The sequence below is a fragment of the Cynoglossus semilaevis genome, chromosome 10 (genome assembly GCF_000523025.1).
Source record: "Cynoglossus semilaevis isolate Cse_v1.0 chromosome 10, Cse_v1.0, whole genome shotgun sequence".
In the NCBI taxonomy this organism is placed as follows: Eukaryota; Metazoa; Chordata; class Actinopteri; order Pleuronectiformes; family Cynoglossidae; genus Cynoglossus; species Cynoglossus semilaevis.
Window position 1 is genome coordinate 11,890,462 of NC_024316.1, and position 24,596 is coordinate 11,915,057.

General features: G+C 42.2%; 1 protein-coding gene across 2 annotated transcripts; it reads right to left on the bottom strand.

Annotated features, from left to right (window-relative positions):
- Positions 1-213: 213 nt before the first annotated feature.
- foxl2l (forkhead box L2-like) lies at positions 214-1,497 on the bottom strand. Of its 2 annotated transcripts, XM_008318805.3 has the most exons (2): positions 1,247-1,497; positions 214-1,132 (listed from the first exon to the last, which is right to left on the bottom strand). In XM_008318805.3, the coding sequence occupies exons 1-2, from the start codon at positions 1,391-1,393 to the stop codon at positions 674-676; spliced, it is 606 nt and encodes a 201-aa protein (XP_008317027.1). In that variant the 5' UTR covers positions 1,394-1,497; the 3' UTR covers positions 214-673. The 2 variants fall into 2 exon arrangements, with proteins under 2 accessions (XP_008317027.1, XP_008317026.1); XM_008318804.3 differs by having other exon boundaries at positions 220-1,494.
- Positions 1,498-24,596: the final 23,099 nt, after the last annotated feature.

The following is a 24,596-nucleotide window of genomic DNA, read 5'->3' on the forward strand; positions in this document are numbered from 1 at the left end:
CCTGTCACCCTTCATTTTTCTTTGCTGTTCCCTAATTAAGGCCAATGTAAACGCTATTTGAATCCTGATGTTTTGTAGTGCTTCATAAATGGTCGGGATTTGACACGTTGTCCAATGTTTCAGTTCCTGTGACTAAAATATTTTATGCCAGTCCAGTGTTTTAACCATTGTAAAATTAAAATTAAAACAATTGAAGATGAAGTCAGTCGACGAGACAACAGAGTGCAAAAATAAACATTTAATATCAACCAGTATGTCGTTTGAAACAACTTAATCAAAGGAAACGACACAAATTCCTCACTCACAAACGTTTTATAACAAATCAATGATAAACCAAAACCGAATAAATAACGTAGGAACATTTGTGCGTGTAAACAAAATGGATAAAACAAAGGAGTCTGCCGTTGCAAAAGACGAACATAAACTTAAGTCAAAACCACACTTGCAGTCCACTTGATGGCGCCATTTTCATTAACAAAATTTCGTACTTTTTACAGTGGTAAAATAAAGTTATTAAGACAGGAAAATTGTTTTTCAAAACTTGATCAACGGTCAAGTTAACAACTGTTGACCGACCAAAACTTACGAACCATTTAGGAAATGGCACAGCCGAACAGAAGTGAACTTTCAGTCTGTGAACTGGCTGTTAATGCTGTATTTGTTGATATCAATCTCAATGGTCAAATGAATGGAGAACCTGCGACTCTGCTTGTATTGAATAGGTGGACACTGCGCCGTGGTCGGTGCTCAACGGCTGCGTCATTCCACTGAAGGAACAGCCGCTGTGGTGCAGCAGCACCGGCAGCTGTTGGTACGGGCAACTCGTCTGGTGGTGGAGGTGTGATGGCGGATAGAAGGTACGGTGGGTGTGAGCCGAGAAGACAGGCGGTGTTGGGCATCCTGAGCCGGGCAGTGGCTGGTACAGGCTGGTCCAAGAACAGGGCGGCAGGTAGAAAGGCTCCATAGGAAACTCCACCGGGTTCCTAGACAGGTAAGGTACCGTCGGGGGTGTGCAGGGTCTCCTCACCCGCTGCCTGCGACGCCGGTATTTTCCAGGTTCAAACATCTCGTTAAAAGCGGGGTCTATCATCCAGTAGTTTCCCTTTCCCTCTGCGTTGGTGTCTCGGCGTACCTTCAGGAAACAGTCGTTCAGAGAGAGGTTGTGTCTGATGCTGTTCTGCCAGCCTTTCTTATTCTTCTCATAGTAAGGAAACCTGGAGGTGATGAAATCGTAAATGCCGCTCACAGTTTGTCTTCCTCCCTGACTCGCCTTTATGGCCATGGTGATGAGAGCCACGTAGGAATATGGAGGTTTCTCTGGTTGACCTCCAACCTGACCTTTAGACACTGGGTGGCTGGAGCTCAGGTCCAGAAGCTGGGGCTTAGCGTCCATGGCACATATGTCTCAGCAGCCCGTGCGTCCTTATTAAAGCCATAAACGTCTCAGAATGAGCGGTGTCCGCAGGTGCACTCACTCCACCCACAGGTACTGGCTCAGATGTGGAGCGACTGCTTTCATCCTACCGACTTTCTCATGGCTTTTACACGTGCATTGTTGACAAATGTGTAACATTTCAGGGTGAGACTCAGGTCAGCAATTTTCATCAAACAGTCTCTGTCTTTGGCGTCAAATTAAAGATGTACCTTTTTTCTAGAATCAAACCATGGAGACCAGAAAGGTGTATTATACAGTATCGTATTATATTATATATTATAAATCTCAAAATAGCATTTGACATTAAATCATTAAATGTCAAACTTTTGTATTAAAAACAATTTTTATAGTGGAAAAAAGTGCTTGTTTGAAACAATAAATCAGAACAAATTGTTCATAAAAAATGTTGCATGTACTTTTTAAAATTGTTTTAAAACTTACATAAAGAACAAGTTTTATCTACTGATCATCAACGTTTTAGTTCACAGTCATTTTGGTCAAGTGGTGTTAGTGAAATAATTAAATCACTATTATATCATTTTATTATTGATCAAATTATACATCTTTTTTATCTGCTAGCCCATGGGCTGCCACATATGGAGACAACAACAACCATTCACTCTCCCATGCCTACCTGGTCAGTTTACAGTGAACAGTTAACCTAACCAGCTGATTTGGACTGTAAAAGTAGGCCACAGTACCTGTAGATAACCTTTCACACATGCATATTTCATCCAGCACAAAAGTCACCAGGACTCGAACTGGTGATCTTTGTTCTGTAGGGTAAGAACACTAACCACTTTCCACCATGCTTCCTTCTTGACATCTTTTTGTAGTAGTCTATTTTCTCCACTTAGCTAATCCTGTTTGAACTCCAAAGAACTAGATGTTCTTCCAGCATTTGCAGATATCACTCATCATACCTCCCACACACAGTCACAGTGAGGTAGCAGTCCTGTCCACTGCAGGACGACAGATAATAATCACAAGTTTTCACCAGACAGTCTGTCTCTACTTCAACTGATACTGAAACACAAATCTCAGCAGTAAGCAGTGAATTAATACATTATTTTCCAGAGTTATTTCCAGAGAGTTCTAAAGTACTCATTGTACTGCTTACTTCTCTTCTAAGTTATAATTTGAATTTTTATTGCATTTTCATATTGAAAGACAAATTAATTCTTTAACACTTTATAAATTCAAAGTTAAGATAAATTGTGATTTCAGTTTCCACAGTGTTTGGGTCTAATTTTTAGGAGGTGACATTGGAACCTGTGTGTAAGAGTAAACCTTCTGTCCTAACAAGAAGTCTCTTTTCTACACTGTAATCATTCCATGAATACCTGTTATGCACAGATGTTTTCTACACAGATGCACCAGTCCAGAACAACTGACTGAGCCTCACAGTACAGGCGGCTCAACACCTCTGCTGTATGTTACATAAATACTATTTTACTTCCTCCATTGCCTGACTGAACCTTGAGTTTCACCCTGGAAGACCAGTAAAGCATCATACCCTCCACACGTCTCTCAGGCCATTATCAATCATGGGTCGACGGTTTTGAATCTCCTCACAGTGACAGGTTGGAAGTAAAAACAACTACGTGGAATAATGCCTTTGCACCCTGCTGTCAGTTACCAAAACAAGTTGTGTGCCAAGACCAAGTCCACAAGGATTCCTCAGTGACAGGTCGACAACTGCTGAAGTCCTGCCTATGATCATCATTATCAAGACAAAGGCATTATTTTCTGGTCTTAAGAAGCTCTCAACAACACGAGAACCTTCTGGTTTTTGTTAAACTTTCAATTCAAGTACATTTTATCAAAGGTGCAGTAAAGTGTTACACATGATGGGAGAAAGAAGTTTGATTCCCTGCACACCAACCTGCTTTCACCTGTGTCTTTTATTTGGAGGCTTTTGAAAAAATTGCTACACTGTGCCCTGACCTGTTCCCACAGAGCAGATGGAAACATTGTAATTGATGTCAGGCAGCTGTGAAGTGTGTGACATCTCACTGACAACTGATTCATATCAACTCACCAGAGCCTCTCCCAGTTGGCAGAGTTCAGTTAAAATTTTTGTGAGAACACTGCCAGATTCCATGCTCGCCTAAATGACCATGATCAAGTTTCTTCATGAAAATATGTGTTGTTTACCGCAGTGTGAAGCAAAGCTGTAGATGCAAATAAATGACCAAACAGAAAAACGGGATAATAAAACAGTGAAAAACATTTAAATACATTTAAAAAGTCTGCAGTATTGGATGACCCAGGAGTCATCCATTACTGCAGTCTTTTTTAATTTAATGAATTTATAATTTAAAGGAATAAATTCCTAATTTAATTAGGAAGGTTAACGGTGAAATAAAGATTAAATTACTTTGTTTGTTGACATCTCTAAAAATTGAAGCTAATAATTAATATAATACTTTTAATTGTTCTTTTTTGGTTCTGTATTTGCTGTATACAAATAGTACTCTTAACTGTAAACTGTAGTATGCTATTTCTTGTGTGGAAATTCTCATACAGAAAATCGTGTCGTCTGATATTTGCCTCCTACTGCCATCTTGTGGAAGACAATAAAAACACACTTCCGTTGTTGGTCCGTGGTAATGTTAGGAAATGGGTTATTGGTGGTAATAGTCAGTATAAATATCTATTAATTGCAGTTGTCTTTATTATATTCTCTAATAAAAAAAAATAGAAAAAAAGTATAATTGAAATTAAACTTACATAATTTAATTAAACCCAACATTCTTATAAACGATTCACCAAAGTAGTGAAACGTATTTACAGATACGTAATACATACATATTTTAATTTCGGCTATATATTTTGGAGTATCGGCTATATTTCAGCTTTATATTTCTTTAATATACTTAATAATACAACTTGTTATATTACATACTGCTTTTGGTACGATTTTCTTAGTTTGGCCAGCAGAGGGCAGCAGACTGGCATGTTTCAAAGGTGATATGGGGCTGCTGGTGAAAATTTGTAAACAGGTTTTGATACATTCATGGGGCAGGGTGACCTAATAAACTGTAAAAGAAAATGCGAAATATAAAAAATGATAACAATGTTAACGAAGCACTTTAAAGTTTTTTATGTAAATAACAAGGGAAATATCACTGTTGAGTGTAACCTTTTAGAAAACGTGTTCAACATCTAATTAAGCCCATTCCATGTCCCCACACAAACAAAACAAGCCTTAGCAACACGCAGATTGAACCAGGACGAGTTTATACACTGTGGGGTGTAACCCGTGAATTAAAGGTTCATCAAAACAATGGGGCGGGGGCTTCCTTTTAGCTAATGCATGAAAGGGCACATGACAGGGATTCAGACTCAGAAAACACCTCAATGCCTGAAAAATGTTTTTATTTAACACCCTGCGGAGACTCTGTAGTTTTAATGCTGCCCGACTTGGTGAGAATGTTGGTAAACAACCTCCGGCGATGGACCTGTTGACCCCTCAGTGTCTTCATTCCAACACGCACCGTTCCACATAACTTTGATGTCAAAGACAAAAAGAGGAAAATGTATCCCCGGGGTCTGGGAATTCCTGCGAGGAGCCACAAAAACAACACTTCATCAGGGGCACCATTCACAAGGGTGATCAGCAATATATGGGGGAATTCAAATGAGAAGCATTGTGTGAGGCAAAAGCCAAAGCAATGTCTCAACCCTGGCCCCTCTCTCCTTTTCTAACCATCCACTCATGGGTGACTTTGATGTGGACCAGATGATTTGAAAACAAAGCGACGTGGCTGGGTTTATCTCCAGTGCAGAATAGATTTGTGGGTGGGAAGAGGAGGCGTGGGGCAGAACATGGTTTCATAAAGTGCAAGAAAATCACATTTCAGCCACAGCTAGTGTGTCGTTCTGCCAAGGAAAGTGTGTGTGTGTTTCTGTGTGAGTGAGTGAGTGAGTGGTGTGTGAGAAAAGGAGCTCCAGTTGATCGTTCTTTAGAAAAGGCCCCTCACTCTCCTGCTGGGTTCTCCTCAGCTCTTGTCCTCCTTGTACAATGCTGGTGGAGCTGCAGGAGACACCCCCACTCCTGCACCTTCTCTACCACTACCACCCCTGAACTAATGTGCCCCCCATCTGCCCTCCATGTGCTGGGACCACGCTGGCTGCCTGGACCTCAGACCTCAGCATATGGAGTCCAGACCCCGGAGCCTGATCTCCACTGTGGTCTCAGCTGGGGCTCTGCTGGAGTGGACACCTCAGCGTGGTGCTCTCTGCTGACTCTGCCTTCACCCACTGGGTTAAACCACCAGAATAGAGCAGGCCTGATGAACGTTAGTGTAAGGTCAGTTAGCTCACATATATTCACTGAAGTTTTGAAGGAAGAAAAAGGTCCTTGCAGACTGTGTTTGACTTAGTAAAATACAGTATTAAATACATTTCAGGTCAGGTGATGCTATGTTAAGATTATATAAGGCTAAGAATAGTTTTCTAGGCTAAATGTATTAAATAATATGTCAATACATTGACGATAATATAATGATAATAAATCAATAACATACACCAATTATTTTTGAATCAGTCCTCACACACCCAGGAAAGAGCATTAGTTCATAGTTCATCACAGGGCAGAGAGACGATACTCTCAGCCATGTGTTCAGAGATCAGTTGAGACCCCCAACATGCAGACTGTACAATAGAAGACTATGTGAAAGATGAATAACAAGGACTTAGTGAGACTTAGACCATCATGGATGGCTTTGGCTTGGGTAGAAGACAGGGGTCACCAGTTAGCACCCTGGCCCTCTAATGCTAGCGGGATGCTTACTGCTTGGCCTAGCATAGCACAATACAGTGATGGAGTAAGGACAGGTGGTCATTACAACTGCTGTAATCCCCTCCATGAATAGCTCATGGGCAGTAGGACATGGGGGAGAGAGAGAGAGAGAGACAGGGAGAGAATGAGAGACTGAGCAGCCAGGGAACAGAAAGGTGAGGTTGGGGAGGTGGCGTTTGATGCTTGGACCGTGGGGTTCTTTAGCACAGTCTGTGAGCCGCGCTTCAGAGCGGATGTGTTAACAGTTTCAGGCTCAATGGAGGGAGAAATCCCCACAAAGGGAGGTGTACAAATATTGTGGGAAATCCGTCCACTCTTTAATATTTCATGAAGGCCGACAATCTATTCATGGGACTCCATTCCTTTGGAGGGGCCCGCATTCAGGCTCACTCCCCAGGCTGAATGGGCAGCCCTTAATTGAGTGCCCGCTCATTTTTCACCTCCCTGGCAGATTGTTCCTGGTGAAAGCCCCTGCCTCTTCATCCTCCTCTTCTTCTCCCTGAGAGTGGCCAAAGAAAAGAGGGCATGCCTTACTGGTGGTGCATGTGGGAGGGTAAAATGAGGAATAAAAAAGAGAAGGGGGGGGGGGGGGGGGGGGGGAGAGAGGAGAGAAGAGTTTGGTAGCCTGCACAGAGGTGGGGGCAGGGGGCTAATCCTCAGGGTGGGTGACTGAGCCGGGGTAAGAGGAGGAGGGGTGACATTCCCTCAGATGGCAGCAGTGCACGTGGGAGTGTGTCTGTGGTCGGTGTCTCTGAGGAAGAGTAGTATTAGTGTGAGGTCAGATTAGCATGTGTGACCGCAGGGAGAAACAACTTTTACCTGCAGCACTGACCAGAACATCCAGTTAGGTTTAAAAAAACAGAAACCAAAGCTGATAATTTAACATTGAGACACAACTTAACTTTCCCGAAAAATGAAAACAAATCCAGCCAGTATTTATAAAAGGGAACAGTACATTAATCCAGCTCTTGTGATTTTGGGTCAAACATCAAACCCTGGGCTTGTGACTCAGACTACAGACCTGATCTTCCCTTGTGTTATTTTTTAACGTAACCTAGCAGCAGAATAGAATCAAACTCTTTGTCTGCTCACTTGAAAGTGTGAAAACCCAATCATTATCAGCTCACACTAATTTATGGAGATTCCTGGTAATTAGGATTGTGACTAATCGTGATTAATCATGATTAATCCATAGCTCCTTTTGATTAATATAATTTATTTTTTTGAAGTGTAAAAACAATCAAAAGACCAAGGTTAAATCCTGTTCACTACTAAATAACTGTGCTGTAACATTTCTGATGGAGACCCCTCTGCCTGGCGGTGCTGATGAAGATCCTAATGGTGGACATTACAAAGTCCATCATAAATGTACACCTCATGCCTGCACCGAGGGCTTCATCCGGCCTCTGGCTTTCTCTGGATCTGCCCTCAAGGTGCGCAGCCAGCTGGGGGGTTGACTGGGGGTCGGGGCATAAGCAAGGCTCCACTGGGCCTCCAGCTGCAGTTAGGGCTCCTGATCCCTGATTAAAGGTCATCCTGCTCCCTCTAAGGGCCTGTAAGTCCCTGGGAGTTGGACTCACACCCAGTGACACCCCTTTTACCACTGCCATGTGTGTCCAACAGGCTTAAACTGGCTCACGAGGACGGTGGAGGACCTGCAGAGAGGAGTCCCAGCGAGAGGAAAATCCTCTTCATCCATGACACTGTCACACAAGCCACAACCACAATACACACACACACACACACACTCATCAAGACTGCATATGTAATTTATCCATGTGATGCCACGCCTGATGTCCAGCCCCTGCACCCCCCATCAGTGTGAGGTCGGGCCATGGTAACAGGATTCTGCGGAGGAAGAGATTTAAAGCTTTCTTCAGCACTCACTGTGTTCCAGGTGGCTGCACATCTGGGCTTTGAAGGATTGTCTTCAGGTTCACTTCTGGATTTTCTCAGACATTCTGGAGGGTAACTTGGAAATAGTTCAGTGCTGCAAGAGTTTACTAGGATTCGTGTGAACAAGGAATGTTATGTATATACAGTTTAATGAAAGAAGGAAAAACAACAACAACTAGAATGTATGTCAAGATACTAGTGAAAAAGTTGACCCAGGTATTAAAGACCTGGACAGGACCATGAAGAAGTTTCACTTCTGCTGAACAGACATTTGACACAAAACCAATGTTATGTTATTATGTTTCCAAATGACATTTTTAATCAAATCTGTAAGATGTTTACCTTTAATAAGAATATCCTGCAGGTCAGCCTTTGAATTCTTGTTTACTCTCTGCTTCTGAGCAGAAAGCCTGGAACTCCCCATGGGCAGGACTCTGACTAAGTCTGGTAACACGACTGTAGTTTGCTTGTTAACCTAACAAATGCAGATGATTAAATTCACCGACTTAATCCCCCAGCTGCACACAGAATCAGGAGGAAGTGGATCAGGTCTAATCCAGCCATCTCCGGATATGGGAAGCTCACTATTCCACTCCACTGGGCCTTTGTGTCAGCAGGTATTAACGCCCCAAGTGCTAAAGTAACTGCTCCAGTTCAGCTCTTTGAGGGCAGATTCATTTTGTCAACATTTTATTTTTTTGTTTCCTCCAGAATGACAGCACCTTGTGTCCTCTGTAATCAAGCGTGACCCCTCCTTGTTTTGATCAAAATTGCAGTATTCATTTTAGTTCCTTTTAGTTTACATCATTATCCAACAAGTTGTAATGTCTCTGCTGTTCCATATCTGTACTACGTTACGACGGCAGGCATTTTTAATGTCATGGAAACTCTTTTCTTCCTCTGTTATGAGTCAGATATAATGTCTTTATCTTTTTAATGTTTACAAAGCAAATGCAGAGATATTCTTGACCACATTAAACATTTCTCAGCCATTCTGAACCTGGGGACATCTCATTGATAAAGTCTGTGAGCCCAGTGGCCTGAGAACTGGTCCAGCCTTCCTGGTGCCTGGCAGACAGAGCGCTGGTCACTAATGCGTTTTCTCTGTAGTTTAATGTTCATGATTAACTTCTGGTTTTCTACATTTGCTTTAAATTTAAACTAATACTTACATTATATGAGATGATGTGTGTGCTCACTAACAACTGACAACTGACAAAATTTTGTTTTCAGATTTTGTTTTTTCATAAGAGATTCAGCACTTTATTCTTAGAGAGATTATCTGAAGAAGGAAGTAAACTTCTTATGATTAAAGGCTCTGATTAAACAACAAAACATAGCATTCAACAGTGACTTGTAAACTAATGAGTACACGTGAGTAATAAGTGTTAAGATAAAAAAAAAGGTCTCAGCCCCGGCTCATAAATTCATCCTGCTAAGTGGCAGCACACGGTCCCAGAATTATTTATACTCTCTCCTATAGCTCCGGGTGTCACTTAAATAAACACAGCGGAGGTTCATCTCATCCGGGCCACAATAAGCCAAAGTGTGCCGTTGCCAATGGCTGCGCTGAACTTTAACCCTGAGGGGTCAGGGAGAGCGTTTGTCGCTCCGTAATTGGACAGAAGGGCCCTTTCGCTCTTCATTTAACCTTTGGGGTCCAAATCTTTCTTCCTCGACTTCCATAAAGCCCCTGGTCCTGACCCAGTGTTTTCAGGCCTATCCTTCTACCCCCATCACAGGCCTTTGAAAGCTGGAGAAAAGCTGGAGTGTGCTTGCCCTGTCAGAGACAATGGCAGAGTTAGTGACCCCTGACCCCACAGGCTGACGCCTTTCTTCCTGGATCAGGCTTTGCCTTTCGCTACGCTGGGTTATTACTCCACAGCTTGGCAACAGAGAGAGGGTAAACACTTGTTAGGATTCTCCTTCTTCAGGCTCTCCCCCAACGTCTTTTCACTCTTGGTCGCTCAGCTTATATTTTTTCCTCTTTTAGGGGGTTTGTGGTTCTGTTTAGGGATGGACAGGAGTTAAGGCGGGTCTTTTGTTGGAGGTTCAGGCAGAGGCAGCTTCATAATCCATCATTCTGACAGATCTTTGTCACTGCTCTAAAGGAGGCAGCAGCCACGGCAGTTGTCAACATAGAGGAGATGTACATTAGGGTGAGTGAAAGACACGTTCGGACATGTCCTGACCAAAAGGAAGGTTTTGGACAAAAGCCTTTATGAAAGTGTCCATTGTTTAGCGTAAGAAGAATTGTAGATAAGAAATGGATGTAGGTCTTTTCAAAATATCCCAGTGCCATTATGTAAATGACGGTGCCAATTAGTGGAAAATACACGATAAAGCACAGCAGGAGACCACTCTTAAAAGTTGACCCTCGATGCAGGGGACATTCAGACGTATAGTTGTCATTCAAAACTCCTAAAACACTCATTTTAGTTCTGCAACCAGACGTCTACTGTCGTCTTTGGAGCTGTACACCTCTGACATTGTTGCCAAAAAACTCTGTTTACCTCCTAATGTGATACATTAGCAACAATTAAGAAAACTGCAGAGCTGTGTCCCCCTAAATGAACCCTAATCTGTATTCTGACTAAATAAATAACTGGCAGAATAAGGGAAGAGAGAACTGTAAATGAACACACTCCACTCCACGTATGATTTCTGTACAATTCCATGTTTCACTTTCTCAATAAATTCTTGCTTACTCCACTTTTGTGGGTCACATAGAACCAGCTGGACGTCAGAGTCCAGGACGTCTGTGGACAAAGCCGGCCTTGTTATCAACAGTGAACTAATTCTGTTTTTATTTCTCCCGGCTCCCTGCTTTTCATTCCTGCGAGGGGCATTTGTCGTTTAATTTCTGTGACTCTAAATCCGACAAAATTGGGATTTCATTCCACCCAGAATCACTTCCTTTTCCTTAATCTCTGGAGTGCTGCCCTGAATCCTTCAAGTCTCTGCAGTGTTTCCTGGGAGACTGCGCGGCCCTTCTCCAGGCAGCAGTGGCCACTGAGGGAGGACGCCGGACCTCCTGTGTCCAGATGCTGAGCATGCGGCAGCAGCAAGAGGAGCATCCTGTGAGGTGGCCACAAACATATGGGCTGAAAAGGAGGAGTCCTCTGGAGCTGCTGGCCTGCTCCTCCAGGACAGAGGCCTATTGTCCGGACCCTGCCCTCCACGCCACTTAATGGTGCAGAACAGCATTGTACAGTATTGTAAACTGCTCTCTGCTGCTCTGGCCCTGTCGGACCGTCAATAGCAGGCCCTCTCCCGCTTTCCCTCTCACTGCCTCTAACACAGTGGGTGTTTTAGTGCCCTCTTCTTTCATCCCTTTCTTCAGCCGCCTCCTCCCTTTGCTACTTGTGCTGGCTCGCTCAAAGTTCTCTTGAGTGATGGTCTAATTGTCTGAGAACAATTAAGCCATCTGATTTGTCCCCTCTCCCAATTGTCATGTACACTTTGGTTTAGAATGGCTGTGCCTGAGTACAGGAAAGGGCTGGAGGTCACTCCAATATATGTCTGGACTCTAATGTAAAGCCCCAGAATGTGGTCCTGTGGGACAAAATGGGCAACATCCACTCAGAACATCAAATATGACTAAACATGATGATAAAGGAATAGTCCAGATCGTTTGTCTTGTGGCTGTTGGGTAATTTAAATTTTAAGGAGGAGTGATTTATTGCTCCTTTAATAATCAATCCCTGTTTAAGGCCTTCTTCTTGTAGGTGCAGTAAAACTGTCTCTCGTCCTGTAGACACTGTGAAATACAGTCCTTTTTAATAAACAGGTGAACCAAACAGCTGGCTCACAGCTTTGGCCACAATGTTACGTCTGCACACTTTTATCCCCCTCACTGTCATTGTTGTGGTAAAGTCACATCTGTGACCCTGTCTGTCTTTCATTCCTTTCTCTCTTCATACATTCTGCTCCATTACATACAGTCTAGGTTCCTCCCTGTACACGAACTGGACACTGCAGTACTGCAGTAACTGTGGTACTCTGGGAGACAAGTATCATCCAGATATGCAGGTATTTTTCACTGACATATCTGACATATTACTGGCATGGGCACAGATGGCAATTTGGGGGGATGGGGGACCTTGACCCCCTCTACATGAGGTGACAAACATTTCCAATAAAACAGATGAGTAAATGTTCCGTTTGGAATATGAAGCACAGACTCTTACCCCATTACTCTGCACCAATATAAAAATATAAAATATAAATAGATATATAGAGCTATGGAAATACAAATATATATATTTATATATGTACATACGTATATATACACATATAGAAAAAAAATATATATACTGAAACTCAAATGATTTATGTAGCAATATTTGCTACACGTATGGCCAACATTTGGTTTACAGTTCATTCCATATGCAGGTAAATATGATTATGTCCATTGATTGTTTTTACATAATTGTTGGAATGCTTTGCAAATAATATTTTAGGGTTAATTAGCCATTTGGTTAAATATTGTTTTTATTCATAGAGGGCCTAATCACAGATATGGGAAGTGTACATAGTGCACCATCAATTATTTCCCAGACCACCATCATGGTGGATTATAGTGGGACATTTACATGATAATATTACAAGGGTATTTTAAATTTGAACTCATTGAGCAGCAGCCCTTTCCCAGACCTTCGTTCTAATTTGCATCGTAAAGTAACAACACAATTCCATTCCATGACACATTACTGAAAGGCTGAAGTAGAAAAAATGAAACCTAAATTTATTTGACTTCAACTGCTTTGTTTCATTTTATTTTATTTTTTTGCATCCACATGGTCCCAGCTTGGGGCTAATGATGCTCCTGTGAGGCCGGCCTGTGTGACAGCAGAGCAGGGCACTGTGGTGCTAATGAGAGGAGAGGACGGCCGGGTCTGCCCTCCCACACATACAGGTCTTTGTCTCTCCCTCTGCCCCCCCCATCATTAGCTTAATGTGGCCCTCTCCCTCACTAAAAAGACCACTGCCAGTTTGGCAATGGGTTCACAGATGCAAATCCCTGCCCAGTGCTAATGGAGGTAAATGAAAATTAATTGATCCTCATTCAAAGGCCTTTTCAGCAGCCCGTTCTCTCGCCTGTGTTTTCTTAATATGCAGACCTCACCTCTTCAACAATACGTGCTCGCCCCTCCACCTCCGCAAACATATCCCAGTGTACCGGCCATTGCTATGCAGAGTGGTCAACACAAAAGCGAGCGAGGGCCGAGCATCGTCCTGACACCTAGGTATGTATGAGATGTTCACCTCCGCTCCCTGACCCCGAACATTAGCCTGTGCTCTGACCTACATGTTAAACAGCTAGAAACAAACAAAAAAAAAACATTACTTAGCTTCCACATTCACAGAACAGTTGATCTCAGAGTTCAGGGTCAGAGTTCACAGCAGATTCCTTCCAGTTTTCAAACGATTCAGCAGGTATTCCTCTTCATGAGCTTTAAATCAAAGTGTATCTGATTAAACCGAAGAAATGAAACATGGTGTTTAGAAAATAACAAACTAAAACATAACAACGCGCTCTTTGTCTTCTTGATTCACATGTGACGACAGATTGACTCATTAGAACCAGCTGGTTGAACGGGCTGATCAGGGTTTCACCTCACAACTGGCTATAGTGATGACAATAGTGATGATTATAGTGATGACAATAGTGATGATTATAGTGATGATTATAGTGCAAATATCTGACACTAAAGAAGTTATATACGTCACATGGTCCTTAAAGAAATGTTTTGTGTCTCTGTACCACAGAACACAGCTTTCACCTCTGACGATGCTCTCTCTCTAGCTGTGAACTGATTTCTATCAGTTACAAATAAAAACAATCCAATGGTCAGTCAACATTTTGGTTTAATTTTAACTGCTGTATGTAATACTCCACAAATTGGACCAAAAAATGTATTCAAAAATGCAACAAAATTGCAAAATTTTAAATTAGCAGTAGACAACTTCTGTGAAATGATTTTATGACAGATCGTTGTTTTACACTGACCTCTGGGCTCAAAGAATTTATTTTCCTAAGAAAGTGTAAAAAAAAAAAAATTATTAATATTTATGATAATTATGAGGAAGAACAAAGTCATCTCACTACATACCATCCATTAAAGTCTGAACATTTTATATGTGTGGTGTTTCATTAACATTTTGTTACTGACTTGCTTTGATTAAAAAGATGCCACGGAATGGAATACTGAAACCTTGTGTTTATAGTATATGTATGTAGGTTAACCAGGAGTTAAACAGGAGTTAACCAGGAGTTAAACAGGAGTTAAACAGGGTGTAAAAAATAAATAGGAGTTAAACAGGAGTTAAACAGGAGTTAAACAGGGTTATCAGTACTTATGTAGTATAAATCCACCAAGGTATAAAATTATAAAATTCTGTTAATAATATAAACTAGTCATGCATTGGTGGAAATATAGAATATATATTGACACTGTAGAGTCCTCATATGGAGAAATAACAACACTTCCTGTTATATTGTTCTGTTTAACAAACCTCTTCAAAGTTGTCAACATTGGACCCCAAATCAAACTTTTCCAAACAGCCACTGTTGCTGGCAGGTGCTGAGCTCCGCCCTCACCTCCTGATGGAGCCGTGATAATGAGGTATGATGGATGGAGATGTCAGCGGTGGCAGATAAGCAGACTTGGCTCCTTCGGCCCCCTGTGCTGCGCTGCAGCCTGTCAGGCCTGTTTGTTTACTAATCAATTGATCGCCCTCTGTCTTTTCCTTTGTCATTAACCAGAGCCTCTCTGCTGCTCTTCCTTCTCCCCCTTCTTCTTTCAGGTCGGGCAGAGAAAATGGAGGAGCGGTGAAACATTAACCAGAAGCAGGAGAAGTGACAGTGATGAAATGAGCCTGGAGGGATGATGCCGTTGTTTTCTGGCAATGGGACGATTGTTCCTGAGCCTGTAAACTGCTACCCAGGGTCAGAGGAGAGGTCAGAGTGGAGCCTGGATGAGACAGAGGCTCATTATGCTGATATATGAGTATATATTAGACAAATATACAACATTAGGACCAGAGAGGCACAAGTTAATGTGTACATTTAATTGTTTGTTGAATAAGTGGCATTTCAGGAATTCTTCAGGTTCGTCAGGCTCTGGATGTTACAGATGTTACAGTTGCATGATGGTCTTTTTTGTCATGTACGTGGCCGAACTGTGAAAACTGCACACATGGTGTTCATCTCAGCTGCAGTGTAAAATACTGCGACCTCCCAGGAAGTACCATTCATATAAAACCCAGTCACATTCAGCAGTTTGGTCCAATGACAGATAGCTTTACATCATTCCACAGAGCGTACCGTGAGAGCACAGCGCCCATCAATTTAACAAGCAAAAATTGCACAAAAAATACAACCCCCCACCACTATCTCCCCCACCACCACCTCCACCTCAGTGCAAAGTTCACACGTACAAAATCAAACAAAAACCAACACATTTCAGCATCTCAAACCAATCAAACCCAATAAAACCAACAAAGCTGGACGAGGTTTTTGAGTAGGCTGTGAAAGAAAAGCAGAGATGGTCCTACAATGAAGGCCGCTGAAAAGAGGGCCATTTGCTAAGCTATCATTCATGAGCCATGGGTCCCATGCCTGTACAAGCTTGCTCCCAGCGCTACACACTTGTTGCCATTGTGACACACTGGCAGAGAGAAGCCTCTGTAGTCCTGAGATCAATTCAAACCCTGACAACACCACACTGGACCAGGGTGCCATTTGTTCACAGGAACCCCCAGAAAACTCCTTCTCCCCATCTGTCAGGGGCCTCCGAGCCACTTTGTGCCGATGTTTGTGAGTGTGAATGTGAGTGGGTGGGAATGGGGGAGTAAGAGACGAGGTTAATCAAGATTGTGATGCGAACAGGAGCAACGGGAGGAAGAAGGAATGGCTGCAAGGAGAAGGAGAAGTGTGTGAAGATGGTAGGGGAGTGCGTCATTATGCTGATTTTTTTCTTCCAACTTGTTCGACGAATACTTTCTTTTACACTCGTGTCCCCCCTCTGGCAGGCGGGCAGTCTTGTCGTTCACGTTCATGCTCCGGCGGGGGTGGTCAGAGGAAGAGAAATCTGGGAATCAGGTCAATTATAGATGGTGGCTTGCTGATAGCACTGAAAGAAAGTGAGCTAGAGAAAAGAGGAGTGCCACAGGAGGGGAGTAAGACTGCTGTTTTTCAGAATCATGTGGTTGAATACTCCACGGTCACTGCTTCGAGCCTTGCCCCGACCTGACCGCCTGCTTGTCAGATCTCTTGTGACGCTGCTAACTAGATCCGTTCTCACACGGACCTTTCCCTCGAGTGTCACATAAACTTCTTTCCCTCCTCCCTGGTACTACTTCCTCCAGTTGGTTCACACGCATCCATGCACACCTGCAAATTCTCCAGCCGCAGCTTTGTTTTCTATTTGTGTCCGCACCATTGATGCGGCAGAAAAGAAGCCACAAAGCAGGACAATTATTTGTCCTTTTACTTCTTTTAGAAAACCTGAAGGGATCCTTTCAGGTTCTTTGGTGCAGGAAGATGTCTTAAAGCACAACTCCTGTTCACTTCACACATCCTCGGCCCCCAAAAACCAACAGAGCAGTGTTTCCCCACTGACCGCTGCGTTGGATTCGGGTTCATGTTGGTTCTAGCTTACAATGGGACAAGTGGTGACCTCTGGCCTTGGCACTGACCCCTCTCTCTTCCAGGGGTTAGGGGCTGAGACAGATGTGGGTAAACTTCCCCACGTGAACAAGAGAAGGAGGCCCACTTGTTAAAGGACTCTGTTTCTCCCTGGTCTTGAAGTAAGTAACGCCTTAAAGTAGGAGATGGCTCTAATTGGGAAACGTCTGGGTTCTGGTCGCAGCAGCTGAAGGGTATAATGGACCGCAGTGAGGAAATGAGGCTCCAATGAAAAGGTTTTACTGTGGCCACGCTTCTAATTGGCAGTGAAAGTGTAATCAGCATCAAAGGTGTTCACTAATTAATGTGCTGATTATGAACTTTCTGGAGAGCAGCAAAGGAGCAACTGAAATGTTCAACTGACACACACACACACACATAGTGAAATGCATACAGACAAACAGACACCACAGCAGGATTATCAAGAAATAAGTTCATAGATGAAAACAACTTAAAACCGAAAGGAAACTTAGTTAAAATATAAACGTGTTCCTTGAAACACACCATTCACAGATGGCTTTGCTGTTTTGAGAAGACACCAGTAGGTGGCAGTCTGGACCTGAAAGCTGAGAGATGACTGAGTTGAGGGTCAACGGACACACCCCCACTCTGATCTGTCTGCTCTCTAACAGATAGGAAACTAAGGCGAAATACAGACATTGTTTATACATTTAATTCACATTTCCTTTTAAAACTATCTCTCACTCTGGAGCATGTGTCTGTAGCAGAGCATTTAGAATTAGGTTGAGTTTATTTGCCATTTAGGTGCTGTTAGCACAAGTACAGACAGTACAAAAACAGATTTTTGTGGGTTTCATCACCATGTCATCAGTACAAAAATAAAGAAAATAGACGGTGGAGTTGGAAGAGTGAGTGTAGAAATTAAATCACACATCAGGATATTTTTCTAGAACTATCTATTTTAGTTTTATGCCATGCAGCTTGACTGAAGTCATGTAAAATAGAGCTCATCTTTTCAGAGACTTAAAATGTTTATCTTTATTTTCTTATCACCTCCTTGAATTATTAAACAGGTGACAGTGAATTCGGAACATTTAAGAGAGCTTGTATACAGCACACAGACAGTGGACGTCCTGTGCCTTAGTTGCTTATCAGCTCTATTTTACAGACAGATGAGATACTGTGATCCAAGACTGAATAGAATCTGTGTAGAGTTTGTTGTCAGCTCAGTCCACTGACATGGTAAAACCACATCACTTTGCATCAGGAACCTTTTTATGGTTCCACCTGATGCTGCTGGTCTGCCAAAACAACACAACCATGAACCCAAATGTGTGAGGCACTGACTCCTTCACTGTTAGATTTGCAAATTAAATATCACAAAAATTGCTTTTAAAATTATTTAATTTAAACTTATTAATTTATTAATTATTTTTTTCAGCTTCCTTTAATCAAATAACTTTCTCTCACACACACACAGTCCATGTTTCAAACTTTACATGTAATTTTACATCAACAGAGATGAAAGTATAGTGATATGTGATATGTACACTGCTTTGAATTTTGTTTATATTGAAATAATATATTATTTTATATTTCCTTTGTTACCAAGGAAATATTTTTAAATATAATATATATAATAAATTAAGTCGGTGTGCATTGGTGAGTGCCAGTAAAGTTGGAACTCCTCATGGTGGTTGCCTAGGATGCCTTCAGAAATTTTTTCAAGTCGGTAAAAATACCAAACCAGAATTCCACTGGCTCCTGTCTGCTCAGTGATGGTTGAACTAATAATTAAAGGCATCAGACGACAAGGATACCAGTGGGGAAACAATGGCCCAGAAAGGTAATAACAGGCCATTTAAATCATTCCAAATAGGACAGCCTGGTTGGATTCAGGGGAGACCTTTTCTTCAGCTGTACGAACTCTGCTCAGAAATGTGGGCATTGTCAGCTTCCCGGTGTGGCAGTGGGACCATGTGAGCCCCGAGTGTCCTGAGTGTGAACCTGTGAGTTTTTCCATGGCCCAAGAGTCATAAATGTTCTGTTCCCATTGTGTGGGAACTCATCTTAGACATCGTGCCTGTGGATCTGCTCACCAGTAGCCAATAAGTGGAACATGGTCTCCTATTGAGCAACAGTCTAGCATTCCTGGCATTTTCAGTCGGCTGTCTGGCATAAGGTGGAAAGAGACACCGTCAAGCCGAGAAAACCTTGTTTTTGGTCCCTTCTCCTGGTGAGGAGACTGTGGTTGTCTCCAGATTGGAATGTTTTTGTCCACAGTTTTACTGTGTTTAATGAATGTTAGATCGATGGGTTAGTACACATCCGCCCTCAGCCTTCTTAGTGGGATTTTCTTGCTGAAATTAAAAAAGAATAAATGCAGAAATTCATGAAACATGTTGATGTTGAAAGTCGTTGCTTACGTGACAAGGTTGTTCTGAGGGGATTCAGTGGCCTCCAAAAAGATGACAGGACAAAAAGAATAGCTGCAAATATATTTACTTCATCACTGCAAGAACTGCATGCCTATATACTCTACACATATGACTACACATATGAATGTATGGAAAATGGTGCCATATGGACTGGGAGAATGAACCCATAAAAGTGACTTCCTCTGTATCGTAGTTGCTGTTTGTGGTCACCTGGAACTGGATCTTTGATCTTAGAGCTTTCTTGACTTACTATTTACATGTTTCTGTTTTTATTTCACTCCTTATATGGATGTGCTCTGTAGTTCTAACATAATATATGCTGTTTTGAAACGTTTGGAAAACCAGATGTATCTCTGAAAGAACTTGTCAGTTGTACAGTACAAAACCAAGAAAAGATTTGCGTCATCAACTAATGTTTGACTTTCAGGCTGTATTTATTTTCTGTATTCTCCATCAATGGGGTTCCATCCTGCCTGTGCTGTCTCCACTGCTGTGAAGGCCCCTCTAAATTAAAGGAGCTGAGAGAGGAGCCGGACCAGGATGTTGTGCTGTGTCTTGGCCGACCATGAATTACATGGGAATGAATGGACAGAGACCTCGTAGGGGCAGGAGACGGGGGCCAGACGCTGGGTCCTGTGGCTCAGTGAAGGCATCTGCCTAATCAACACTTCAGCTGGAGTCCTTGTTTCATTATGAACTCAACAGTATTTCCCAGGAAAGGTAACCAATGGCATTAATATTGTCTACGCGTCAGTAGGAGTAAGGAGCCATGATAATCCTGAAGTATCTGCCACAGAACACAAACAAAAACACAACTTTCTGTATTCAATCTGACACTGTCGTCACATGAAAAAACACATCAATAAAATAGAGGACAAAATAAATTTAAAAAATAAAATAAACGTTTTTCTTAATTTATGCCACCATCAGAACACCAGAAAGTGAGCAGAGCTTTTACACTAACTGACTGTGTCCCAGTGATTTAAAATGAGAAGCATGTTTTCCATGATTCTGACTGTCTCCCACTCATATAAAATGAGAAGCATGTTTTCCATGATTCATAAAGTTGGTCAAAAAAGTTTCAACAAAAAAGGGACTTGAGGTGAGATGTATCCACTGTGTCGTGAATGCGAGAAGAAACATTAGAGTATTCAACGCAATGGTACCTCATGTTTTTAGTTAAATTGTATTGTATTGCAAAAGGAAAACTACCCAGGTACAATGAGTCGCTGCAGGAAAACACAGAACACCGGCTGACCTGCTGGTTGTGCATTACCCCATTCTACAGTAAGGCCGACCTTTAATTCCATCATTAGCATGTTATGGTCTCCGATGTCAAGACTCGCATCAACATGGTTTCTATAATGTAATCCAGTGAACTCCCATCTGAGGGACAACTCTATACGCACAGACAACACGTCCTCTCACAGATGAGGGGAAAGTTGATGAGGGACATTAAAACCTAGTTGCTGTCATAAAATGTTTAGAGCGAAAACAGAATCCACAGTGTGTGGTGGTGAACCCCCGGGCTCGATCTTTTACCGCTCTGGATTTAAAGTCTCGTTACTGGGAGATTATTAGACTTAATCTAGTAAAGGGAAGCATGACGCTGCGATCACCCTGGAGGCTTCTGGGATTCTCTGGAAACAGTAGGGGAATTCAGGAGTGCTGGCCATATGCTACGTCCCTCCTGCCTCTGCTGTGAGGAGGGAGAGAGGTGTGGTAAATTCTCAAGTGGGGCCCATTCAAACATCACCTGAGGCCCTGAGCTGGCAGGTAGCCTCAGCCTCAGCCAGTGGTCAGAGCAGTTGCAGGCTTTGTGAATGTGCTGAGATGCTGTTGATGGAGCACCGGGTCGCCTGCAGTGTGGAGGGGTGCGCGCAGGGGGGCGAGTCTTGCCTAAGGGTAGGTGGTAAATGGACAGCAGTGAGTGGAGCAGTGGGCTGCAGATACGGAGCTCTTTGAACTGCAGGCTGCAGGTGGAATGTGCTTAGTCAGCAGGCCACTCTTTAGCTCTCATCCTGCCTCAGGGTCTGAGCCTGTAGAGAAAGGCTAATGCTAATTGTCCTTGATGTGCTGGTCCGTGACTGAGATTTACTAGTCATTATGACCAATCCATTGTTCGCAGCTACCATCAGTAAACCAGGCTTTGATGTGACCAAAGCAAAGGGTGACAATAATCTGTGTTTTTTTTCAGGGCTCAACCAAGAAAACTTGATTATAGGGAAGACAAATTTACATTTCTCAACCCTGGAGCTGGATATAATTTCAAAAAAAGGCTTTTTATTCATATCTGGAACAAAAGACTTGCAAATGAATAAAGGCTTGAGTTCAGATGTTAAAATTGTTTAAATCTTTATCCTGGATATAATATCTTGTTCCCAGTGCAGACCCTGTGGGGCTCCCGGTCTGTTGGAGGACAGAGCCCCGGGGTCACAGCAGCAGTTGATTAAAACCGTGATGTCTTCCCTACTGTTTTATTCAAAACAGATTTCAGGGCAAGTGATGCTAGAATCTTGTCAAGAAAATGGATAATAAATCAGTAGATAAGAGACCATTTGCTTTGCAGGCATTACAATTTATATTAAGTGGAGCCATATATTATACAACATAATTGGAAAAAAAAGGGAAAACAACCCCTTCTGCCTCTGGCACTGGAGGTAGCAGATGAAAAGATACTGTGAGAAACAGCATTAGCGTACGTTAACTGTGATCCTGGTGTTGATGAGGATGTGGTATTAGAGCTAAGAGAGAATATCGTAAAATGTCTGTCTAAAATATTTTGGACATTATTTTAATCTTATTCTAATCTCATTGTATTAACATTTATGATATTAAAATAAAGGACAGCTCATTCTAGAAATGCTTTAGCTTTTAAAAAAACGTTAGCTAACATAGACCTAAATCAGGAAAAAAGTTACCAGAGACAGTAGTTAACCGCTAACAACTAAAACTAAATAATTGCTAAATTTCAGTCTGCTAATTATTACAAACAACCCAAGAAGATGGAGTCATATGGGGCAACTTGTAGCCTAGCGTTAGCCCAAGAGCCAACAAAGGAACTCAATATAGAAAAAAAAAGATTAAAATGAACCTATAAATACATAAAACTGACCAAGAAGAGAGCTTAAAATTGAAAAAAAGGACAGATTTTTGTCAAGTGTTTGCTGGTAAACAATAGATGCATTTTCTGATATATAAAAAACAACTTCCCCATGTATACATCACAGACAAAATATTAATGAACGATGCACTGAAAACACGACACCTCCCCGATCTGAACAGGTGCAGTCAGTCAGTCTGATCCACTGATGACACTGACACTGGGGTCTTGACTTCAAAGAAGACACTCATTTCCATAATCGTTCCCCAGACTGTTGCTGCTGCGGTGATAGCATCAGCGCTAACTGATGTAAACATTCTGACGACTGGTGAGAAGGTTCCCACCGGACCAACAGACAGAGGTAGAGGTACTAGAAACATCATATCAATGTTGTGGATATATATGTTTATATAAAAACATCAATCATATACTCTGTTTCATGTTTATGAGCTTTAAGGAGTCCTGTCACCCGTCGCCCGTCCTGACCCGGCTGTGTGTCTCACAGTCGGTTGATAAAGGCCTCAGCCTTGAGTCTCCTGTCAGAGCCCAGTCCACCTCCAGGTGGGAGCTGCTAATGAGCCCCAGTCGTAGATCTGCTATGGGCCCCATCTTCCCAGGGTGGAAGGGGGCCGCAGAGGGGACAGAGGGGGTCTGTTGGCTGGGTCAGCATGAGGCAGGGGGCAAAGGATGGGACCCATAAAGAAAGACAAGCTGAATATCAGACTTTTCAGAGCTTATTAACGGTGAGTTTATGAGTGTGGGAAGATGGAGCAGGAGGGTCTTTAAAGTAAAAAAGGTTGTGCCACATGGTGCAGGGAGAAACAGTAGTCTGTTTGCGCTCTTTGATGTGTGTTTATTGTAATTAAGTGCACAGTGGTCCGCTTGTTTCTGAGCTGGTTGAATGGAGCAGGCGGTAGGTTACAGTGTCAGATAGTACAGGGTGAACCGCCGCGATGTGGTAGAGGAGAAAGGAGAGCGCGGTGACTAATGGGTGAGTTTGTGTGATGCTGCCAGCCTTTTGTCTCATTGGCTTTTGAAGTGATTGATACATCGTGTTTTCATCCACACAAATCGTCTCCTCTGCAACGTTTGGCCCAAAATAAAAGTTGAAGGCTGGGTACGTGCTGTGGGGTGTGTGAATCTCCACATCAGAGGGAGGAGGAAGAGCCAAGGTGTTTGGGGTTTAGACAGGACTTTAGTGAAGTTCTCGTAGTGACGGCAGACATGGAAATGTTCCAAGTTGACAGTTGATAAAAGACTTTTCATGTCAGGTTAGTTTAATTAAAAAATTATAAAACAAACCTGGGAAAGAATTTGCCCAAAAGGGTTTGATTTAGAAGATAACACTAAAAATTAGCCTAAATGGCCAAAGAAAAAATACCCAGAAATTTAGTTAATCTAGAAATAATTAAAGAAAAATCAAATGATGGCAGAACACATCAAAATCGAATTATATCTAATTCTAAGATTTTTTAAAAAGCTAATGCAGCCTAAAACAGACAGAACTGGTTGCAGTTAAATAAATAGTTCAATAGGCAAGAAAGAGCTAACAGGATAAAAGGTAGTGAAAAATAAAATGTCTATATATATATATATATAAACAAACAGTCAAAAAAATGTATTACATAAAATATTGTTTTAGGATATATATATTATATTATATTGAATATATTACTATGATTAAATTAGCCACATTTTCTCCCTTGTCAATACTTCCCTAATTCTCTATACTTATCTATCAGGGTAAAAAGACAGGGTTTCTCCCTGGTCAATACTTCCCTCTAATTCTCTATCCTTATCTATCAGGGTAAAAAGACAGGGTTTTATGCGGGACATACTTTAGCGTGAGCTGGACCTCCCGCAGTGTTGGTCAGTCACAGTGAAACACCCTACGTCATGGTTCCACATCAACGCCAAAGGGACTCATTGTCACCCGTGAGTGGGGTCATCTCTGTTCTCCACTGACCAATAAATGCTCTCACTCTCCATCTTTCTTATGATTTTAGCTCACAGGCCTCCAGACAAAAGTCCCGGAATTGAATGTATGAATAAAGGATTCATTTGCATCAATTTTCCTTCGTCCACAAAGGAGTCATTTTGTTGTCTAGAAGAATGGGAAGCCATGGAATTTTCTCTCCCAAGAACAAACCTGAACAAAAGGATCAACAGCATCTTTTAATATGCTTTTCAAGGATGGAAATCTCTGAAAATTTCTGCATTGTGTGATATTTGTTAGAGAGATTTTCCACTTGCTCTGTAGATTA

Coding starts and splice junctions, on each gene's coding strand:
- foxl2l (XM_008318804.3), bottom strand. CDS start 1,393: ATGGACGCTAAGCCCCAGCTTCTGGACCTGAGCTCCAGCCACCCAGTG.